This window comes from Synchiropus splendidus, chromosome 18 (assembly GCF_027744825.2).
Source record: "Synchiropus splendidus isolate RoL2022-P1 chromosome 18, RoL_Sspl_1.0, whole genome shotgun sequence".
In the NCBI taxonomy this organism is placed as follows: Eukaryota; Metazoa; Chordata; class Actinopteri; order Syngnathiformes; family Callionymidae; genus Synchiropus; species Synchiropus splendidus.
The window spans coordinates 4908740-4931073 of record NC_071351.1 but is presented as its reverse complement, the minus strand read 5'-3'; the positions used below and the strand labels follow the sequence as shown (position 1 = coordinate 4931073).

Genomic DNA, 22334 nt, shown 5'->3' with positions numbered 1-22334 from the left:
ACTGAATGGACGGGCTTTGAGCAGCCTGATGGTGGAGTCCACTTAGCCATTGACAGATTTCTCCCTGATCCTTGTCTTACTGTGGTGGAGTGAGACCCTGCACTGCTCAGGTGGGGCACGAGTCACAGACTCAGATTTCAGCTATTCATTTGATGCTGCTGTATCAGAAGAAATTCTGGGATGTTCTATGTCCAGGCTGTGGGACTGTTCCAGGAGATACACAGCACAGTGTTAAGCACCATGGAGAGCGCTGATGCAAGATTATTGACCAGAGTTTGAGTCATGAAAACAACAGATGTAACACAAAAACATATCGTGAAGAGAAGCGTGGACCTTTGACACATACTGGAGCGCGACATTGGACTGTTACCAGGTTGTGTCATCGTAACAATGCACTGCACTGGCTTCCTGTGCATTTTAGCATTGGTTTAAACATTTTAAAGCTTGTCCCGGACTAGCTCCCAGCTACATGTTAACCGCCAGCTCGCAGTCCGAGATCCTCGGGCAGAGCCCTTTTTGTCTGAAATCAATGGGGAACCGAGCGTTTTCAGCCCAAGCGCCTCGACTCTGGATCAGTCTGCCCCAGGAACTGAGACTGGCGGAGTCTGTGCCTTCTTTTTACAGACTGGCTTTCATGTGATTTTGTTCCACTGGATTTTGTTGATGGGATTTTTTTAGCTTCTTTGTTTGACTGTCACACTGCGTTTTATTCTCCTGTGTTTCTCTTTGTATCTGCCTTCTTGATCTGTCTTCCGTGCTGTTTTTAATTGGTCTGTGTCGTGTTGATTTTAATTCCGTGTCTGTGTAAAGCACCTTGTCTCTTTAAGCCTGGAGGAGGCTGTATAAATAAAGATTTATTAAGACCAATGAGGGTGTGGGACTGAGACCAAACTGAATACAGGAGACAGAAGCATAAGTCTATTAGAGAGGGACTGTTTTTTCAAAACAATTCAAGAACTCAAATGCTATATTTGGACTTGGTCTCACCTTTCATTGGTCCTGGTCTTGACTAAGTCTCCCTCAAAGTCTTGGTCTCTCTATGCTCTGGCCTCGCTCTCAGGTCATGCGGTCTTGACAACAACATTAATAGTGACTTGGCAAGTGAAGTCACTTATCTCGGAAGGACTTGGAAAATAAGAAGATTCAAGTTGCTTATCTCCACTGACCAGCAGTCCAAACATAACCACCAAACAAATACAGTTATTTCACTTAACTGTTACATCTATCAATCTCTTTCTTAAAATAACCGAGACAAAAATATACATGGCCTCAATTCCCTTCAAAGTGAAAGGCTCCAAACAAAACATTATTCCCAGTCGATTAGAAGTTTGTAGCTTCGACATTTCATCAAAGTAAATAAAGCCACTTTAAATGGGAGCTGTTTAGGAAAGTGAAACACAGGACCATAGCTCTCCCTGGCAAATGAGAGGCGTCTACTGGGAACAGACAACTGTCTGCATCTTGTGATGGATCAGACACAACAAAGCCCAGAGGGGAAGAAGAGAGGTAGCAGAGGGGTGTGAAAGGTGGGAGACAACTCGGCGGACCAAGGAAAGAGGTCAAAGTGATCACAGAGGAGGAGAGGAAAAGCTGAAGCCTGACTGTGGACAGAGGAGTGGGGCTCATGCATGTGAATATCGATGCACAAGGCAGGTGAGAAGTGAAAGTAATCGGTGAGTTTCTCTCAATTGTTTTCAAAGACAAGAGCGCTGAAGCAACCAAAGTACAGATGTTACAAAGAGCCGCCTCATGCTGGTGGGTGTATATTTCTTAAAGGGTCACTGCTTTTAGAAACCGTCTTCACGCTGTGTGGCAGCCCAAACTCTCCCTTTCTCTTACCTGGGTGTTGCCATGGAGACAAAGTAGGGGGCAGTTGTAGAGACGTCATTCCGTGTCCACCCCCCTCTGAAGTACAATGTATACATCTGAAAGTAGTGAATGACGGCGTGGAGCGGGATTGTGCGCTCCACAGACACCTTTGAAAATGTGTGGCAGAATACTTCACCTCTTTTTCAGCATGAAATCCATGCATCACTTCACCTGAAGGATAGTGCAAGACGGAGTGGCCATGGCTCCTTGTAACGTCTAGATTAGAGGTGAACGCTGGAATTATTCTTGGCTGTCCATTTCAACTCCTCGGAGAGAGGAGGTGCTCTGCCTCGCGCACCGCCACCAAGGACTCCAGACAACATCCATCATTCTTCCCGTCTGGCGATCCTGAAGTTTAGGAACTCCCTTTGTAAAACACACAGTCAGACCATCTTCCATACCTGCTGAACAACACTGCCTCTCTTATCCCGAGGCGGTCCTCACAAGATCGATGATCATAAACATATTTTAACTTATTCCCAAGTATAGTTATAAACCCTGTATTCTTTGGTCTGCCACGGACGTTCCTCACTGCAGGTATGACTCTGCTTCCTGCGGCATTTCTCCAAAACAAATTAGCCATTTTGGGAGACAGCTGTGGAATAATGCGGCTTCCCTTTTAATAATGGCTGTGTGCCAGATGTTCACTTGCAGATTGATGGCTTCTTTAGTGGACAGTGATGGCGGTGTGGCTGACAGCTCAGCAGGCGATGGACGGAAATGATGGCTGCTAGGATTCCAAGCCCTGTGCTTGGGGAGCTGGCGCTGTCAGGGGTGTTACAGGAGGGTGTCATTTACTGGACGTTCCCGCCTTCATGACCCAAAGCAAATTACCTGCCACCACGATGGGATGTTCCAATTTCCCAGCGCTGGAAGGGCTAGGGTTCGCGCTGAGCTATTCAAGGTGTCGATGATGTCATATCCTGTTGCCGTGTGTGTTCACTGGTCAATAAAAGGTTACGTCTGTAAAGAGAACCAAAGAAAGGGAGATATTATCATCCAAGGTTTGCGGGACTAATCCTCAGGACAAGTTTATTTTTCACACGCATATCTGGGAGTAATGTGCTGCTAGCCATACAGCTCACCCACAGGTGGCGCGTTCTTTTTGTGGACGTTCAGAGAAATCTTTCACATGGAGGCATCATTCATAAACCATAACATTCACCAGGCAGGTGTCCTTTCAAAAGGGGGGGAAAAAAGCATGTTACCTTTTAGGTTCAGTGTCTTTGGCGATCAAGGACAACAACAAGGAGAACTTTTTCTCAAAAAAAAAAAAACATGGGTATATATATATATATATAAACTCAGTTATTTTTTTTTTTGGCTTTGTGACTGAGAGTCCGTCAATTTTTCTGTTACAAAATGTGTCCACTTGAGGAACATACGATTTTTTAGAAACTTTTTAATGAGTAAATGAAACTTCAAATGAACCATTTGATGGCACACAAGTAAAACGTTTCCCTGAATATGTCAAGCACCTGTTTTACTTCCTGGTTTGCTGACAAATGCGTCGTAATGGCTGACGTACGGATTATTGCTTTTGTTTGCCGTTGCTCAGGAGAGACTCCACATGAGATGCATGTATTCATTCATGGCGAAAAGTGAATGAACCTTACACCTTTATGGAACGAGTCTTGGGCTACTTCCTGTTCTGCCAACAGCCAATCGCGAGCCACCTGTCGTCGGACATATGCTTGTCGAACGATCCGTAGTATCGTCTTTTTCTAGAAAGTTTTTCCTGTGGTAGAAAGTGCTGTCAAGTCTTTCATTTTATGTTCTGCTCATTTAAAAGGTTTCGAAAAGTCCGATCGCAAACAATCTCATGGGAGAGTAGTGTGTGAGAGCCAAGTCTTTTGACTGGCCAGTGGTCTGTCAGTTTGCTTTCCATCCACATTGGAGCGGGGCCCAATGAGGAAGCGCTCAGCTCTGTCCCACTGAGAGTAGAAATGTCTGGCTCTTACCAAAATAGCTTTTTTCTAGCTAATATTACCACATTAGGATTCAGCTGCCAGAGTCCATTTTCCCGCCGCCGCCATCACGACGGCTCTCAGTCCACTCGCCACCAGAAATGACACGCCAGTGACACACAAACGCAGACCTTCTGGTCACTTGAGTGCCAGTAACTACAGCAAAAAGCTCAGGATGGATGGAATCTCGGAAGGGAGGCACTTCAGCCATTATTAATTCAAATGTTGCCCATGTGAAAAGACCACAGTTTGCAAGCAAAGCACGAGTGTTAGCATGTTAAAGCCGCTATTTTAAAGGTCATCCACCTATTAATGTTAACAAAATGTCGAAGTCTTTTAACACAGATGTTGTCAGATGTGATTAAAATTTACATTTGCACTGCGGGAGATGAGCGTTTCTCCTTGCCATTTTTCAGCTCTGCAGTGGACAGTGAAGCCAATCATGCTGTCACACGCACAAAACTCAGTCGCACACATAGAAAGAAGCAAGTGTCCCCTGCGGTATGTGTCCTGCCGAGCAGTCACCTGCCATCTGTTCCGTTGGTTCTGGTCTCATCTGGCTGTGTTGATCGGAAACAGCAGAGCAGACACTTGAGATGCTCCATCAAAAAAAAAAAAAAAAAAAGTCAGGCGGTCTACTTCTCCTGAATGTGTGAGATTAAATCTCGACCCGGCAACAGAAAACAATTTAGAAAAACAAGACTTTTTCTCCTCCTGCAGAATTACATTGAGGCTTTTTTATGATGTGGCTCTGATAGTTCCAACTTCTGAGGCTGTAGATCTCATTTGAATCTGAAGCTGAGGAGTTGCCCTGGTCATGTGGGGACTGGCTTTGAGGCTTGATCAAGCTGCCAGGAGCAGTTGGCGTCTGTGGGACAGGGGTGTTGTGTTGAGGCTGTTGTCGTCTTTTAGTACGTCTTGTACTGATACTGACACTACGGTAATCTCTGCTACCGACCCCAAGTACTGTGAAGAATGTAAACAAATGGGAATATATCTGTGTGCCAGACTGTCTGAGTTTATTCCATCGCAGTTGACTTTTGTAAAGTGAAAACAACTTGTCTGGAAGTAGCACAATTGGCAACTGTTTTGGGAAAGTTTTTGTTCCTTGGCAACCCCACGCTTCCGACAACACAGTCGTTGAAGCCGAAAGTCTTGGGATACGAGTCTTAGTTCCTGAAGAATCTGCCATTTCAATCTCATTGACTCGGTCAAACCACTGCTGGAGTGCTCAAACTGGCTCACTGTCCAACATAAGGCATTGCAACTTGCCTGTCCCGATCTGAGTTGTGAGGTTTGGGGTACCTCCTCCTTACCTGTCCACGCTAAAGGCCCATTTATGCTCCATGTTAAGGTTCAAATCCAGAGCCTTCTGTCCGTGCGCTGCCTTCATTTCCTCCATATTTCTGCCACCAAGCTTCTGGATACCAAACATTGCAGTACCACCAGAAACCATGGGGGGCAGTTGCAACCCGACGCACAGCTCTGAGACACGAAGAAGACATGACAGTGGCGGACTGCTGCTGGATCCATTTTTTCCCACAGTCTGTTTGTTTCAGAGTTGTCATCATAAACTTTTGAGTCTTGGCTGCCCCCTGGAGCTTAAATGGGCCTTTAATTGGAACAGTTTCCGTTCCTGCTGCGTCACATCGCCACTATCTATTTGGCGAGGAGTGTTGTCGGCCATGATAGCAGCTGCTGTTGCACATAACTCATAACAGCGCTTGTCATGGCCCGACGAGATGATGAGGTGAGGACCTTTCTGGCGCTGGTGCTGGATGAAGGTATTCAGCAACAGTTAGAAGGGACAGTGAGGAACAAGAGGATCTATAATGGACTTGAACAAATGGCAGCTACAACTAGAGTCCTTCACCTTTCACCTGAGGAAAAGACACTGACACACGGGCTGAGTGAGTTGTTTTTCAGACAGAAGCAGCGGGAAATAAGCTTGAACATGACCGTGTCTGCGACATGATGTCTCACTCAGGATGTAGACCTTAAAGCAGGCATATCTCCCCCAGAATTACATCTATATATGAGTTTCTCTGCTACATCCAAGAGGGAAATAAGAATAATAATCCCGCCTGCAGATGCTATTTCCAACCAGTTTCTCACAGTGTGAAGCCATTTCAAGACGGAAAGTTAGTTTGTCGTTTCTGAACGTGCCCAGGAAGAGGCTGCTGAGTCAGAAGAGTCCAGCTGGCACCGACACTTAATCTTGCTATCCAAAAAGATAAACAATATGTTTGCAATTGGCTTTGTTTGGAGGTAGCGTCCGCAGGTTTCATGCATCTGTCTCCCCTTCAAATCGTGTCGAATCACAGAGCTTTTGGAGCCGCAGAATTAAAAGATGAAGTTATCTGCATTGGGAGTCCCGAAAAAACAAACAAACATCCTCTCAGTTGCATTATTTAGAATTGCTTCATTATTAAATCTTCCTCTATGCATTATTTAATACTGTTTTCCGAGTGTGGCCATTTGATTTGTTATTATTTTTTGCCTCCAAATGGCATTATCTTTAAATCTGCTCTATTTCTGTCCTCCCTCTTTCAGGATCAAATGAAAATGAACGCTATAAATATGCATGAGGAGGAAGCAGTGTTTGCCACGTGCGAACCTTTTATTTTATCTGCAGCATAATTTCATTAGTCAGAGTTTGGGCTCCCTGCAGCTTTTCTCCTGCTCAGCATCATCATTAATGTACCCGCATCACGACACACGTCGCACCAAACAGTGCAGAAGCTGGACCAGGAGAGGAGGGAAAACAGACAGCTGGGAGTGTGAATGATGCGGGTTTCTGTTTGGTTCTCCCTGTTAATATGTCAGATTCATTGGAGCTGGACCACAGTCCTGGAAAAGTCAATGAAGGAGGGGTTAGGTCTCTGAATGAATGTCGCTGATGTTCCCCAAGTTGGTCTGGCATGATACGGCCCTGGAGCCAGGCCTTTTTTCTGCACTGCCTTTATCACTTTCTTAGTTCTACTTCACTTTATTAGCCATTGGAGCCACAACACATGACCCTTTTAAAAAAAACAGACAAGTGATCATTGTTTGTTGGAGATTTAGAATGGATGTTGACATGGTGAACAGTGAGTCAGGATTTTTTTTGTCATAAATCCAAAGTAGTATCAACTTGTAACTAACCACTTTGTCACTCACAGGTAATTTGTGTAGCCATTTCCAAACCTGTAGTCAAGTTAGTTACTCATCCAAGTCACTGTCTGTCACCAACGGTTGTAAACAACAGAGGAGTGAGGTGAGAGACGTCCATTTCTAGCTAAAGATACAGCCACTACTTTTGAATAAGCGCGGTATGAACCCTGCAGGGTCTATGGATGCAAAGAAAGTGATAAAAGGGTGTCAAAAGTGCGGACATTTTTTGGTGGCGTTTGGTGCAGGAAGAAACAATGTTCTGTTCTGCCTTCTCTCGAAAGTCACTCCAGCCACTGCTGAAGGGCAGCTACTGCCTCTGGTGGCCAACAGGAGACATGACATGCGGAGGCTGCCTGCTAGTGCATTTTTATGTACATTAGATGTACAAAATTGCCATATGAATTTTGGTTGATGATCAGGGTCTTTTAGCAGGTCCTAAATGTAACTTGTAATCTAGTTTAGTTACTTTATTAATTTAGTTACAAAATGTAAAGCAGACTCCGTGAAGGAAAATATCCAAGTCAAATCCGGACCTGAATTTACTGCGCTATATCAACGTCATGAACGGCTGATCGGAGCAGATGGAGACACTTCTGTCTCGGTGTGATGTTCCGTCACTCACAAACTCCTCCCGGCTCTGGGTTTGTCCGATGCACTCTGTGAATCATGTCCAGTCAAGCCCGGTTTCCATCCTGAACCCTGACACTCTTGACACGCTGTCACTCGTCAGGAATGTATTTTTTCCGACTGGTTACGCTGGGACTCTCTCCTGGCAAGGATCTGCTTTTGGAATCAAGAACAAGCCAAAACCTTTTCACTTGAACTGCACAATATCTGTGTTTTGCATTTAAAATCCTGACAAAATGTGAGCTGGATTTACACGAAGGATCCAGTAACGTACTGCATCAGTTATTTCAACATTAAAATGACTGAATTTTAGCCTGTTTCGGCATCTTGTTTGGGATATATTCCTATCGGCAGCTAAGTTCAGTCACTGCAGCTGCTCCGGGGTCCCTTTGATCAGCAGTAAAACCTGGAAAGGCTTGGATCAGATCTGCTTGTCTCAACACACTGGAAGCCCATTGGATGCGTCCACATATCTTAGCTCCTCCCTAAGATCCGGGGCCAAGCCGGAGCTCCAGTTAGAAGGCAGAGGAAGTCAAACCCCTCACGCCCAGATGAAGCGTGAAGACCATAGTGTCTACAGAGCTGCATAAAAGATGAGAGATATAAGTGCTAATTAATAAGCAACATGCAGATGAAGCCGCCGCTGTGGGGCCACGGGAACTTTGTGTATATATAGAAAGAAAGAAATGAGATGTGAACCGAGTGGACGTTGCGTAAGAGCTATGAATAAATGAACCAACAAACTTAACACTGTATTTAACTCAACACTAAGTGGAGTAGCACCAGCTCTCTGAGTGTCACGTTATTTGAAAATGACTTTCAAAGCGCATTTTTTTTATTGCCACCGACAACTGGATGAGCGCCCCCTTTGCTGCCAGTTACATTTACATTTCCTTGGCCTACTTTTTAGCAGTATTTAATTCCGCTCTTGTCCAATCTGGGACAAGCTGAGCCTTAGAACAGCAGAGGAATGAGGGGCAGCAACGTCCTTTAGAGAAGCTCTCTGTGGCAGTTGGCTTGAGACATGAGCTGGTGGTGTCGGAACCAGGTTAAGGCGATGTTTGTCTTCTGTCCCCGCTCATGTGTCCATGCAGGTGACACTGAGCTGCATGTGAGTTGACTGCTGAAGAAGCTACTCAGCACAATGGTCAGCTTGGATTTCTCAGAGAAACTGTGGGGAGATGTGAGCAAAGGACCACCAGTGGGTCAAATGAAGCCCTTCCATTTAGTCACTTTATAATTCTGTCCTCCGTGACACACACCTGTATTTATATTTTTGCTTTTAAATGACACTGTAGTATCATTTAAATCATTTAAAAGTGTACTGTAACTACTATCCTCAAGATATGAATTTGTTTTGTGCTGCTTTTTCATGTTTTTGAACAAAATCTGGTGCTTTTTCTTAGACATAGGAGAAAACTAGAATTTTGTGATGATTGAAGGCAAAGTGGAAACCTGTTTTTAAGTGGTGTCTGGAAGTTTTTGTGACATTCAGGAACAGTAGAAACACCTCAGAACACGAAAATTGTTTTTGACAAAAACACAAATTTACTTCTGGAAGATGATCCAAAATGTTTTTTAGTCCAAGATGTGTTTGTTTTGTTCGAAAAAAAAATACATTAAGCATGATCAAAATAAATAATGATTCTGAAACAAAAACAGTTCAAACATTTTGTCTGGTGAAAAACATTTCAAATGAAAAGGATGGAACTGTCCATGGTGCTGTAACTTTGAACTGCATCAGTGGTCCACAAGCAACATCAATGCCCAGCTCCGCAAATATAGAGGGTGCAGTTTAACTTCACTAACAATAAATGATTTCACAGCCAGTGTCAATTGTGAGTCCTCTATTGTTGGATCAGGTTGAACGGATTTCTCGATCCACTCACTCTGTAAAGCTCTAAAAGGGAAAGAGTTCGATATTATTTTCCCGTAGCAAGATAAGTGAAGAGGAGATTGTAAGGCCAATTCAAAGTTAGATGCCTGGAATGTATGGAGATAAATGACTGAAAAGGACTGCACCATTAGATAGCGTCCAAGTCATGCTTCTTCATTAAGACTCGGAGAGATGGAGGTAATTCCCTGGTGGGAAGATGAGAGCAGCGCGGGGGTGAAGGCAGCAGATGGAGTCCTGGACCTTGGAGTTGAGTTTCAGCAGGTGGCAGCGACTAGGAAGCGGGTTGTTGGTCTTTAAGTGTGGATGTGATATTTTTAGAAGGGTGTCAGGGGACCTAAATCTCAGACAGAGACGTGGGGTGAAATCCTTGAATAGGAACAGCAGTGTCGGAAAGCAGAAGTCATGAATCCCAGAAGCGTTAGAACCTGTGAAAAGTTCTTGTTTACCTCTGCCAGGCGACGTGAAAGCGGTGTGAGCCGTGTGACTTCTCAAGGAGTTTCTAAATGGCTCACGAGTGGCCTTGGAGGGAGGAAAACAAGGAGACTGGTTAACGGATTTGAGAGTAACCACAGAGCTTGAGGGAATTGTTCAGATTTCATCAGCTGCTCAGGAGTGCGGCGGCTGCAAGACGCACGCGGGACAGATTTACCCGAGGATTATTAGTTCCAAGGTGAGCTGCGCCTTCCTGTTTATCGGACTCATCGAGCGACGAAAGGTCACATTGCTTCACAAAACTAAGCAAAGTGCTTCATCTCATTCTTATTATACCCAATAACAAGCGCTCGAAGGCTTCAGTCTATTTTAATAAAAGTTGTGCTGTTCTCAAGAACCTGGGAGAGCTGGTAGTGATGGGCTTATGAGGCTTCATGAAACAGTGTCAGAGCCCAGTAGATGGCACTTTCTGCTCTAAAATCTTTGGATTTGACCTGCAATTCCAGTGAAACCTCTCATCATTTTTAAACCAACAGCGCCACCACCTGAGCTCTGAAAATGAGGCTTCATGAAACAGTGTCCTCATTTTCAGTGGATATTGTTCCCCTATTGTGGACATTGTCCAATCTGTTTTGGTGATAAATAATAAATTGCTCTACAGTTAGTATCTCCAAAACGGACTGTAATATAATGTGGTTGAGAGTTAAGAGGTGGCAACTAACTGGTAAATGATACATCACAAACCCTTAAACCCTCGTGTGATGGGGCGAAATGGACCAATGAAGCTTCATGAAACTGTGTCCTCATCTTCAGAGCTCAATAGGTGGCGCTGTCAGTTTAAACAATGATGTGCGGTTTCATTGAAATGCTGGTTCAAATCTGAAGTTTCTGAGCAGAGAGTGGTATCTAGTGGATGTGGAGATGAGGACACGGTTTTGTGAAGAACATCTGAAAATTCCAATACCATCCAACTGCGAGCAGGATATTCCATGCAGGTGAGTGGTTCCTGCTGGAGCAGACTGGAAGGTCCCTCCTCGTCTTCTGGTTGTGTTTGAGGTTTCAACAGACTAGAGGCCCAATAACCAGTCCAAAAAAAGTCGTCCAACATAAACGGGCAATGCCCAAAAGACCATGAAAGTCCAACAAACAAACCTAAAAAGACTCGGGCACAGGATGTGGCTCGGTGATCTTTGGAGCCCAGGAACCAGGACGATCTGCCATCTTCACTTGAAAATACATTCAGTTAAACAGTGTTATCTTTAACAAACAAGATCACATTCGTGCGTCAGTGTTTACATCAACTAGTTCAAGTTGACTTTTCTCATGTTTCCATTCTCACCTTATTCCCAGTAAGTATTTACAGCCTGTCAACACTCCCTGCTTTTCCGTGCCTTGATTTTCTCCCCCTGCTTCCCCGGTTCCCCCCCCCCTCTGAATCTTCTGCAGCTGCTCCGCTCCTCACATCCCTCCCAGCCGCCTCATTCTCAGAGCAGGAGTCGATTTTAGCCAGCAAAATTTTTTTCATGAATTTCTCTTAGAGTGAAATAAAATTGCTTTCCAGACAGTCTGGAAAATCCTTGCACCGCGGATTCTTCTGGAACAAAACTGTACGTTTAAGGATTTGTAATTTCATTTGTCCTTGTCACTTGGTTCCCTGAAACGCTGCCAAGCTCCAGTCAGATGAATGAATGATGTGGCAGGCAGCCTGTGTTTGTATTGTATTGTATTGTATTGTATTAATACCATCTTGTTATCAGTGTTATTGGCAGAGTCCGTCTGTGCCGAGCTGCTGCTGTCTCTGGCCGGCGGACTGGATTTTCTAAACCATGGACAGAGCTAGGCTTGGTCAGAGCTGTTTAAAGGGTGGACATGGCGACGGAGAACAAGTGCTACTGAAGCGACGACAAGAAAATGCACTGTATTTTATAGCAGAGGGGATTTTGTGGATCTCTGAAGTGAAGATCTGTGACTCACAGCTAGCTGAAACTTGCCCACCTTGTTGCCTGCATGCCAGCATCTGTGGGCTGCTGGCTCCTTAGAACAGGAACCAAAAAGTCCCTACAAAGCAGTTTATTACCTAAATAATTTTCCATGATTTATAAAGAGGCCGACCAAAATAGATGCTCAACTTGAGGTAATGAGAGGGTCACGAGCTGGTTATATCCACCGGGAGGTTGTGTAACGGTTATTGCGTTTTGCCTCCCATTGATCGACTAGATTCCAAGTCAGCCTTGAAAGCTACTTCAGAGAAATGTATTTTTATTTTACAGCCCGAGCAATAACACGGAATAAACAGCTCTCTAGGTAACTGATGTTTTATATATATTTTTTTTTTTTTATTATTAGAAGAATGAAGAGGTGTGTTGACATAATGTAGCGGGACACGTCTTTTTTGTTTTTCCTCTGACTAAACAAGTCCAATATTTAATGATTTCACAGTGAAACAACACCTACTTCATTCTCCTTGTAAATGTTTGTTTGCTTCGGTGTGTCTTGATCATACGTACTGAGCTGCTGGACCCAAAAGCATGCCACATTCAGGCCACCATTTTGTTGGAAAGGAAGATGGATGAAAACACAAACCAGCAAGACACCAAAGTCCGACACTAGGATCAACACTCACAGTAAAAATGCTTGAAAACTAGCTGGGATGAGGTCCGTCTGCCTGGGAATGACCGTTCATGCATCCCAACATTAGGACTGAGTTACAGTATGTTCAGGTATTTCCTGATCAATTTGCTGTGGAATTTAAATTTGCTTTTATTATTTTGGGGAATAAGTCCTTTTATATTGCGTTTGTGAATCAAAAAGAAACAAAGACTCTAAGAATCTCACCCAACTTGAGAGACACACAGCAGCTGTGGGTCACGAGTTCAAGTCAGAAATAGATGCTTGAAAACCAGGCAGTTTAGAGGACTAAAGGTGAAGCACGGCCTGAATGAGTTTGACTGGAGGTTTGACAGGGCGGGGACGCGTCGATCTTGATCTCTAAAAATGGCTCTGACTTGTTTGTAGATACAGTGATTCGTGCTCTACATAAGTTTATCATGAGTTTCCTACTGCAATGTTTTGAGCACGACTCGACCCACTGCTCAGTGTCTCCGATGTTGTTGACACATAAGGAACTCTCACTCACTTGGGCTCCGATTCCGTGTCCACTTCAATAGATGGACTCGCTTATCGAGTGAGAAACTGGACAGAAAATATTTCAGTGCCATTAAAACACGTCCCCTGGGTCAAACAGACTGCTGGCTCTCCGGGAATCGAATTAGTTTTGTATTTCCAATTCCACATAATTGCTGCTCTTGTCATTGCAAAGGACGGGGGCGGGAGGGTATATTTCCACTTCTAGAAATATAATTAAAAGAGAGTATTGCTTTGTTCTTGTCAGAGAGCGGTCGCCTTCTCAGTGAGAGCAGTGGGAAGCAAATGACAGGCCTGACCCGAGGTGTGTTCTGAGGTGCACACGCCGTGTCTGGACACCAGTCCGGCCCGGCGGCTCTTCAGCTATTTGGGATTCTAAAAACAGCTGCCGGCTCTTTCAAAGGAGTTTTTTTTTTAAGTGCTAATAACACAGATTTAAATGATCTCACTAGCGGATGTTGAAGAGTAGCTGAAAACTCAAAATGCAGTCTGAGAGCTGTCTCAAGAAATTCATATATAATTCCTTCACAGAGGCGGCTGGAGGGCAGCAAGAGTGGAAATAATCCAAGATATGCAGGGGAAGATTTTGGGTTCACGAGACGAGAGAAACTCCACTTTCTTTCTCACTCGGTTCAACCTTTGTCGGAGAGTCTCCTCCGTCTCTTGTGTCCAAAACGCAGGACTTTTATTTTCATTATGTTGGACCATGGAGCTCAGAGCCCGAGAACACTCTGGCTCCTGGCATCCCTCAGGCTCTGTGTTTTGCAGGGGATGGATTGTGGCAGAATGAAAGTCATTACATTCCAGAGCAGAAGTGTTGTTTGGAGAACACACTCTGCCGTGTGATGTTTATGCATGTGGCGTGCCGGCTAGAAAAGAGCTCTACTCCTTCTACAGAGCGATGAGCTTAAAATATGTGGCTTCCAAAAACAACTCTTATTTATCATTACAAATATTCCAGTATGGACTCAGTCTTTTGACAGAGCCAAGTCCTATTCCAGCAGGACGAGTCGCTCTCCTCTGACCTCGGAGTTTCTGTCCGCTCATGGAGTTGTTGACTCAGTGTCCCTAATGCAGCGTCTCACGACATTTTTCACACCATGGCCACCTAATTAAAAAAAGCTCACGGACCACCCAACTGTCAAATGAACCCCAAAGCAGTTATGAACTGGAGTCACATGCTTGAAATGCAAAATAATATATCTCTGACAGGCATTTGCAGCTAGTGGGCGACATGTAGAAGAGCTGTTCCTCTTAAATATCGTCGCTGGAATGAGTGTGTCTTCGCCTTCCTTTCCAGGAACTTCTTTGCTTTTGAATTTCCTCACTTCCTGCTGGAATTTCATGAGGATGTTCTTGGCTCTTGCGGTGGCTTCCAAGCTTCCAATGCTTTCTTCAAGTGTGGAGAACGTTGGTAGTCGTACCGTGGACGATGTTGAAGACATCTTCAACTGCAGTTATGATATAACAGTTTCTCTGCTGATTCGGAGAAGCACCTTCCTGTTCTGTCTCAAAGTACAATAGAACATGGATGGGATTTCAGAGAACGCTGTGTACGCCAGAACATCAAAACCCGACATGCTGACCTTGCAGTTTGTACTGCATCGGCTTTAACAAGTAGTGCACTAAAATAAACATCTTATTTTGACTGATTTAAAAATGCAATTGCTTTATTCTTCCTATGATTATGAATATTTTTATTTTAATGTTCCATGCTGCCTTCACGTCTATTGGAAAACCACACAGATCGTTGCAGGTTGGGGGACCGTAGTAGGATTAGATGTCCTTTATTTGTCCCACGGTGGTGAAATTCAATGTGCCAACAGTCAATAACCACAAAGACACACAAGACACTGGAGACATTAAAGCTACACCAAAGATGTATCACCGTACATACAACACAGAGCTACAAAAGCACCACAAGACTATAAATAAATGAATAAATACCCATCATATATAAACAAAAACAACAAAATAAATAGATAACAGTGAGAAAAAATCTGTTATGATTCCCACCAAAGTTTACTGTTACTGTGCAGGATCAGAGTTCGCCAATACATTTGACTTGTTTTTTTATGTAGCAGCTGATTCAAAACGCCATATCTTTTGAATAAGAAATGTATTATCTTTTTGAATTTTGAAGCTCAAAATTGGACGTGCCAGCGTGAAAGAATGAATCAGGCAGCGAGTGTTTTTAATGGCCCTCTCCTGAAATCTGAGGTGATGGTTACTGGCAGCAGAACTGCCATGTCCTCCGGATCATTCAGCTCAGAGTGGCGTTCCAGAAGAAAGGGACTCAGAAAATGAAGCAAGTGTAATAAGTCTTCTTTCACTCTCCTTTGTGTGGAATAATGCAACAGTCCGACTTGACCCGCGAATGGCCTCAGCTGTCACCGTGTCAACGCCTGTTCCTCTTCTCTCTCCCGCTCCTCTCTTTGTCTTCGGCAGACACGCGTTTTTTGTCCGGAGCCTCTGTATTGTGGCGGCGGAGTAAATCATTCTTGCACTCTCTTCACTCACCAGACATTTAAAGTTTAATGGGAGTTTCAATCGGGGAGAACAAAAGAATCTTTGCGCGCTCTAACCTTGACAGTGAAGAGGGAAGATGCAAGCACGCTGAGGATATGTCCTCGCCCTTGAGACCCGGCAGCAGTAATTGAGCTGGCAAGCAGGAGGATTCAAGCCAGTTTTATCACACTCTCTCAGCCTGAGATTTATGCAGGGATCTTCAGCATCACCCCGACAGATGAACAAAGTCTGTGCGGAGATCAAATCTGCAGAATATTTTTGCACGCTGCCATGTTGTCGGAGACTTTCTTTCTGTCTTTTTGTGGCATGTAAGAAGCCAGTAGCAGAATTATTAGGCTCCTGATGCTCCCGTGAATAAGTGCACGGCCAGCTGCCTAAAAAAGAAAAAGTTGGCCACGTGGAATGAGAAGCCAGTAGTTACATCTGCATGAGTCAGACGCTGTTCCACAGAGCTTTTCCAACCACGTATGAGTGTGTGAAGCCAAATCTGTGATGAATATTAGATTCATTGTGCAGCTCACTGGTCTCTCTGATGATTGTTTTGTCGCACTCGAGCAAAAACCTTTTCTAATCCAGCAGGAGTAATGCGGGGGTGATGTGAGCTCCCACTGAGGTGTTTAGCTTCCATCATGAATCCTAGCCAGAAGTGAGGCGACACCAGGAGAAGCAGACGTCCTCACAGAGTAGTGGTGCTCCGGTGCCAGAGAGAGGTGCCCTTTTGCTGGTGCCCATTTCTTTATTCCTCTGTGAAAATTCTTTAGAATAACAATACTACAGACATAAATCTCCCCAGATTTATTTTGTAATCTGACGGGGAATTTATTCGCAATAATTCTAATCTGTTCACAAGCCCCACCCACTCCTTCTCATGCGGCGCCGACCAGGCTGAGACGTAAACAAAGTTCCTACTGGTCGTACGTTGCTCATTCAGATGTCTATATAAAAACACTGCCATGTTGAACAGACGTTTCTTTCATGGCATATTGTGCTTTTTGGAGACAGTTATTCAGGCGAGCTGTAGCTGGTCACACCGGACGCAGTTGAATCGTCATGACATTTGTAATAAATAAGGCTTTTAAGAATCATCTTTGCGATGGGTGGCCTTTTTTTCTGGCTCGATCACCTGCCTCCCTAAATGCTTGTGCACGTGCTCGAGGGCATGAAAGGGTTGCCTCTATTGAAACAAAAAGAAAGGTTTCTGACCGACAGAACCTTACATCTGGGGATTCATGTGTCCAAATGTGCTGATGTGAAAAGGTTTTCCAGAAGAAGAAACTGATGAGACTGGAGTGCTGTGCGTCCTCACCACTGAAGTGAGATGGCAGGGTGTCGTGTTATTGTCTTCAGCCTGTGCTGGTGGGTCGCCGCCGCCGCCGCTGCATCATTGTTGCAGATGTTTGTTCTGTGTCGCAGGTGATAAATAAGCTGCTTTAAAAAGCATCCCTGAGACAATATCGCATGAGTCACTCATGATGGAGTTCATCTTTAAAATAGCTCCAATTTCAGAAGCTCATGCTGAAGCCGCTTCAAACCCAGTGGTTTTCTGAAAGCGAGCGTGAGGAGCACAAATGGTGCTGTACTCAGAAGGACCCGCAGCTTCACCTCATTTGCTCCCTCCTGTTCACATCCTGACGCTGGAATTATGCCGTGTGACTGAAGGCCTCCGTGGCTTCCAACAGAGCCTTCATTTTAGATCCCATCGGGCTTCGGCTCCTTTTGTGTTGCGACTGTGACATAATTAGAAAACGGCGTGTTTCCGGGCGCCGATGTTGGCGAGCGGCTTCTTGTGGTCTGCCTCTGTTCTTGTGAGTCAGGGGGCGCGCTGGGCTGACGTCTCGCCCCATCATGGCCCATGTTTCTGCGTCACCTCTGCTCTTCTCTTCATGATGCCTCAATCCTGTTCTTTATTTTGCAGCGGGATTCCAGGGAAGAAATGCGGAGTCATTATCCTAACTGCCGAGGAGCTGAGCAACTGCAGGGTCAGTATCTCCACAAACACACGTCATGCTGGAGTGATGAAATATCATCTGCAACAGTCATTGGCGTCTTGTAATCGCTCGCAATCCTCCAGCTGCTCATCATAAACACGCTTCATCGACTTCGCTCAAACATCTCCATCCCACAGCTTCTCTGCTCACAGGCCTTTCATTTGTTTGTTGTTGCTGTGTAATTACTTCCTTATTGTTTGTGTTTCAGTCAAACATCACTTTGTATGGGACAATAGCTGCTCTGTCACTGGCTGTTGAGTTTGTATTCATGTTGGGCTTGTAGCTGTACGTTGCATTAGCTAAGTGTTGTCACGCTTAAGACATGGGCGCGCATCTAAACCAGGCCTGTCCGACCCGCGGCTCTTTCTCCAGTATCATGCGGCTCTTCACCAAATCTATCTGTCTAACTATCTATCTATCTATCTATCTATCTGTCTATCTATCTGTCTGTCTGTCTGTCTGTCTGTCTGTCTGTCTGTCTGTCTGTCTGTCTGTCTGTCTGTCTGTCTGTCTGTCTGTCTGTCTGTCTGTCTGTCTGTCTCTATCTATCTATGTATCTATCTATCTATCTATCTGTCTGTCTGTCTGTCTGTCTGTCTGTCTGTCTGTCTGTCTGTCTGTCTGTCTGTCTGTCTGTCTGTCTGTCTCTATCTATCTATGTATCTATCTATCTATCTGTCTGTCTGTCTATCTGTCTGTCTGTCTGTCTGTCTGTCTGTCTGTCTGTCTGTCTCTCTCTCTATCTATCTATCTATCTATCTATCTATCTATCTATCTATCTATCTATCTATCTATCTATCTATCTATCTATCTATCTATCTGTCTGTCTGTCTGTCTGTCTGTCTGTCTGTCTGTCTGTCTGTCTGTCTGTCTGTCTGTCTGTCTGTCTGTCCACTCTTAACTGAGGCTGGTTGAATATATATTTATACACACATAGGATTAAACGGCTACATAATTAATATTGGTGAAATGTGTGACTGAAATATGCGGAGAAATAAATATGAAAGGTGAGTGACTTAAGAAGATTACACTCACAGTTGAAAGAGGTGCTGCAGATGCATCTATTTAAACAGAATTTGCAGTTAGTTTGGGGAGACGGAGGCGCATGAAGCCAAGCAGATAAACCTGACTTTAGGACTGGTTTATTTGATCATGAAAAACATCAGGATTTTAGAAAAGTCCCCAAAAAATGGTGTTTAATCTAAGAGAGAAATGGATTCGGATGCGGTCCTGTAGTCTCAGATGAAGCCTCATAAACGTGCGGTGACAAGATGCTTCCTTCTCACGATAGTCACCTGCACAACTACGCACACTTCCTGTTTGAGACTACTTTTAAATTTGGCAAACATTTGACGTCATGTGTTCACGAGGTGTGGTCAACCTTGCCGGGGGCCATTGTCTGAGCCTGCTCATCTGACGCTTGCTTCGCTGGGAGCGCTGCACCTGACTTCCCTGAACCTCCCTGGAATTGTGGCTTGCTGGATTCCACCCACGTCCTGGTGTTAACGTACGAGCTGCTGGACAAAGTGGCTCAATGACAAGAGCAGGGTCTCCTATGATCCAGGGCTATTACCGGGGGCCAAGTCTAAGAGGTCCTGTTATAGACGATCAATACCGTTCCATCATACCTATTTCTCCGTCCTCATTAGGGGCTGGAACAAACCTTGAATATGTATGAAGCCGCCTCCTCCGTGAGCAGACAACACACCACCCATAGTAAAACCACTCCGCTGCTCTCAGACTGGAGCAATCGCTGCAGTTGGCGTGTTGCAGACTGTGCCATGTGTTGTGCTCGCAAGCTCCTTAGCACTCCTGCTGTTAGGAATGTGAACTGATACAATACATATCATGGTACATGAGTGATATATTGGAGTGTATTGCGATACTGTGAGTACAGCAGTATGAACAAGTTTAAAAGACAATAAAAATCAGATTTTTATTGTTGGGGTTTGACTCCAGCTCGACACATCTTACAATCTTCCCGCCACTTTTCTGTGCCACACCTTAAATGCCTCATTGGTCAGTGGGCGCTGGTGTTCCAACGCGGAATCGGACCCTCACGGCGTTCCCTCACGTCTATTACAATGTGCTGAAGCAGGAAGTGGAATTGGATTTTTTTTTTTATTAATAGTAATAATAATAATAATAAATGATCATTAGTTTAAAACAAATTCAAACAAATGAAGTCTTCAGATTGTCTACAGGTGATGTAACATCCTTTATTTTCATTTCATGACTCATAAACTTGGGCAGACTTGTATCCCTGCTGCAGCCCGACTGCCTGCAAAGTAGGCCATTCTAACTTTTGATTTTACAATGCTTTTATGTTCATACTTTCATGGGTTTGGCCTGGCTTCATTGACTTTCAATTCAATTAAGTGATGAATTATTAAAACAAAACTTCTTGAAACTGCTCTGAAAGAGTTGCCTCTCTTCTAGGATATTGCCACCATGCAGTTGTGCGCCAACAAGCTGGACAAGAAAGACTTCTTCGGCAAGTCGGACCCCTTCCTGGTGTTCTACCGGAGCAATGAGGATGGAACGTGAGTGTCTCATCGGGTCCGACCGACCCGCCGCACGCATGAGCAACAAGTTACTCAAGTGATGTCAGCTGCCACCGATCCATTCTTCAGAGTCTCATTGCGGATTCTGTGTGGATTATGCAGATCCTCCAGTGTTTATTTCTTCATTCGGAACTGATGCCGGGACCGATTTGTTTCTCAGATTGTTTTGCACGCTCTCATTTGACAATGACTCAAGTTCACGATGATTTGACTCCGGAGGAAATGATTTGTCGTCTTGTTCCCCATATTGTTCTTTGTAAACAGAGAAATCAGTTCCGTTGCATCACCGTAGCTCAAACGGTTTCAATGAGAGGAGCGAACGCTCATGTGCCGGGGGCTACATTCACATGGAAACTGTTCTCAGTGAAAACTCATCGCTGAAGACGTACACACCAGAGAAATAAACTGCAGCAAAGACGCGGACAGATGAGGCTCATCGAGTAAACAATGCTGTTTCTTTCCGGTCCATGATTCACCCTCTTCTCCGTCCGTCATGTTGTGAGGCGCTGTAGCCTCAGATCATGAAAGCAGTCCCTGTTGCTTTTACTTCCTGATGTATTCTGACTGAGTATATATCCAATACTCCAGCACAGTTATGAGATGCCTCTAGAGTCTTGTTGCAGCAGTGGGTTTTTCTTTATGTCATTATGACTTCTCTTCTTCTGAAACATGATGACATTCAAGTTACTGTATCGTGTTACTTGTCAGTGAATCCTAATGGGAGGATGAAAGAAAAAACATGACTAAATATAACTACATGAAATAGCAGAGAAGGTGGAAACTCAGTATGACTTTTTATGCTTGAAATATGTTATTTGATGATAGATATTGTTTGATTTTCTATGCATTTTTTCTACCTCAATACAAATAACAAATACAGTTTTTAACCGAAAAAAAAAATGGAAGCTGTGGGTTAAACAATATGAAGTTAGCATTAAAGAACTTGTTTTTGAAGGACTAAGACTAGAATTAGAATTAGAATAGAAATAATTTCTATAGGAATTTGGAGTGAAAAATGCTCCTGAGGGCCGCATCGATCCAGGTAAAGGGCCACATGTGGACCACGGGCCACACTTTGCTCACCACTTAGCTTGTGGTGAGACCTGCCATGGTGGACAGTGTGGTTTAGACACTGTGTTAGAAACTTAAAATATGATGGTCAAGCGAGACTTTTTTTTGAAAATGACTCGTAGATCTGCTTCCTTCTTATCCCTGTTTCATCTCAACCAAAACCATTTACAGTTGACAGAGAAGCTTGTTATTTTCAAGCCAGCGCTTGTGGAACACGTGTATTTGGAGAATAATGATAAAAATTATTCAACTTTATTTACATAGCTGCTTCCAAAACAGGTGTTTTTGACTGTGCCAGGTTTCAGCAGCGCTGTGTTTGGAAGCAGACACATCGTGGAATCACATTTTCTCATTTGCTTTGATGTGTTATGAGACTGTTGTGCTCTGTCACGTCATTTGCCTTCAAGAAAGGAATGAAACTCCATCTGCCTCGTGTCCTCTGAAGAAAACAGCTTCCCAAAGTTCTCGATGTTGCATTAGTGAACACGTGTAACCTGACCAGGACCGGTGTGGCATCCCGGCGCCGGACTCATGTCTGCTCCCTTTGCCAGGTTCACCATCTGCCACAAGACAGAGGTGATCAAGAACACGCTGAATCCGGTGTGGCAGCCCTTCACCATCCCTGTACGAGCGCTGTGCAACGGCGACTACGACAGGTCAGTGAGCAGCCTTTTATCCCTTCATTGGCCCGACGTCTGCAGGTCGCTGGCAGATGAAACGGCATCACGAGAAGACAGTTCATCAGCCACCTGATACGGAAGGCATTTGCATAAATGACGCTTTTGAAAGGGCTGTCGTGTGCTCCGTGAGAGGAAGTGGATGGTGAGGAAGTGACATCACCTGTTGCTGGGGCGGTCAGAATAATGCCAGCAGTCGGTCGCTGCGTTTCACAGACCAGCACTGGTGTTATTGAGACCGGCTCGGTTGCTTTCCAGCCCCGGTGAACGGTGCGCTCCAGGTTAGAGGTCATGAACGCTCGAGCAGGTGTGATGGCCATCTGCTGCCTGCAGCTGCCGAGTGCAGCGCAGAAACACAGTCGAACTATCAAGCTATCTGTATGTCTATCTATCTGTCTGTCTGTCTGTCTGTCGAT

General features: G+C 44.6%; 1 protein-coding gene across 1 annotated transcript in view; it reads left to right on the top strand.

Moving 5' to 3' along the window:
* cpne9 (copine family member IX) overlaps nucleotides 1-22334 on the top strand; it is a 78721-nt gene that overhangs the window by 35757 nt on the left and 20630 nt on the right. The window contains exons 7-9 of the mRNA XM_053849121.1: nucleotides 17534-17597; nucleotides 20046-20149; nucleotides 21793-21897. Coding sequence (XP_053705096.1) covers nucleotides 17534-17597; nucleotides 20046-20149; nucleotides 21793-21897 — 273 coding nt within the window. The remainder of the gene's footprint in view (nucleotides 1-17533; nucleotides 17598-20045; nucleotides 20150-21792; nucleotides 21898-22334) is intronic.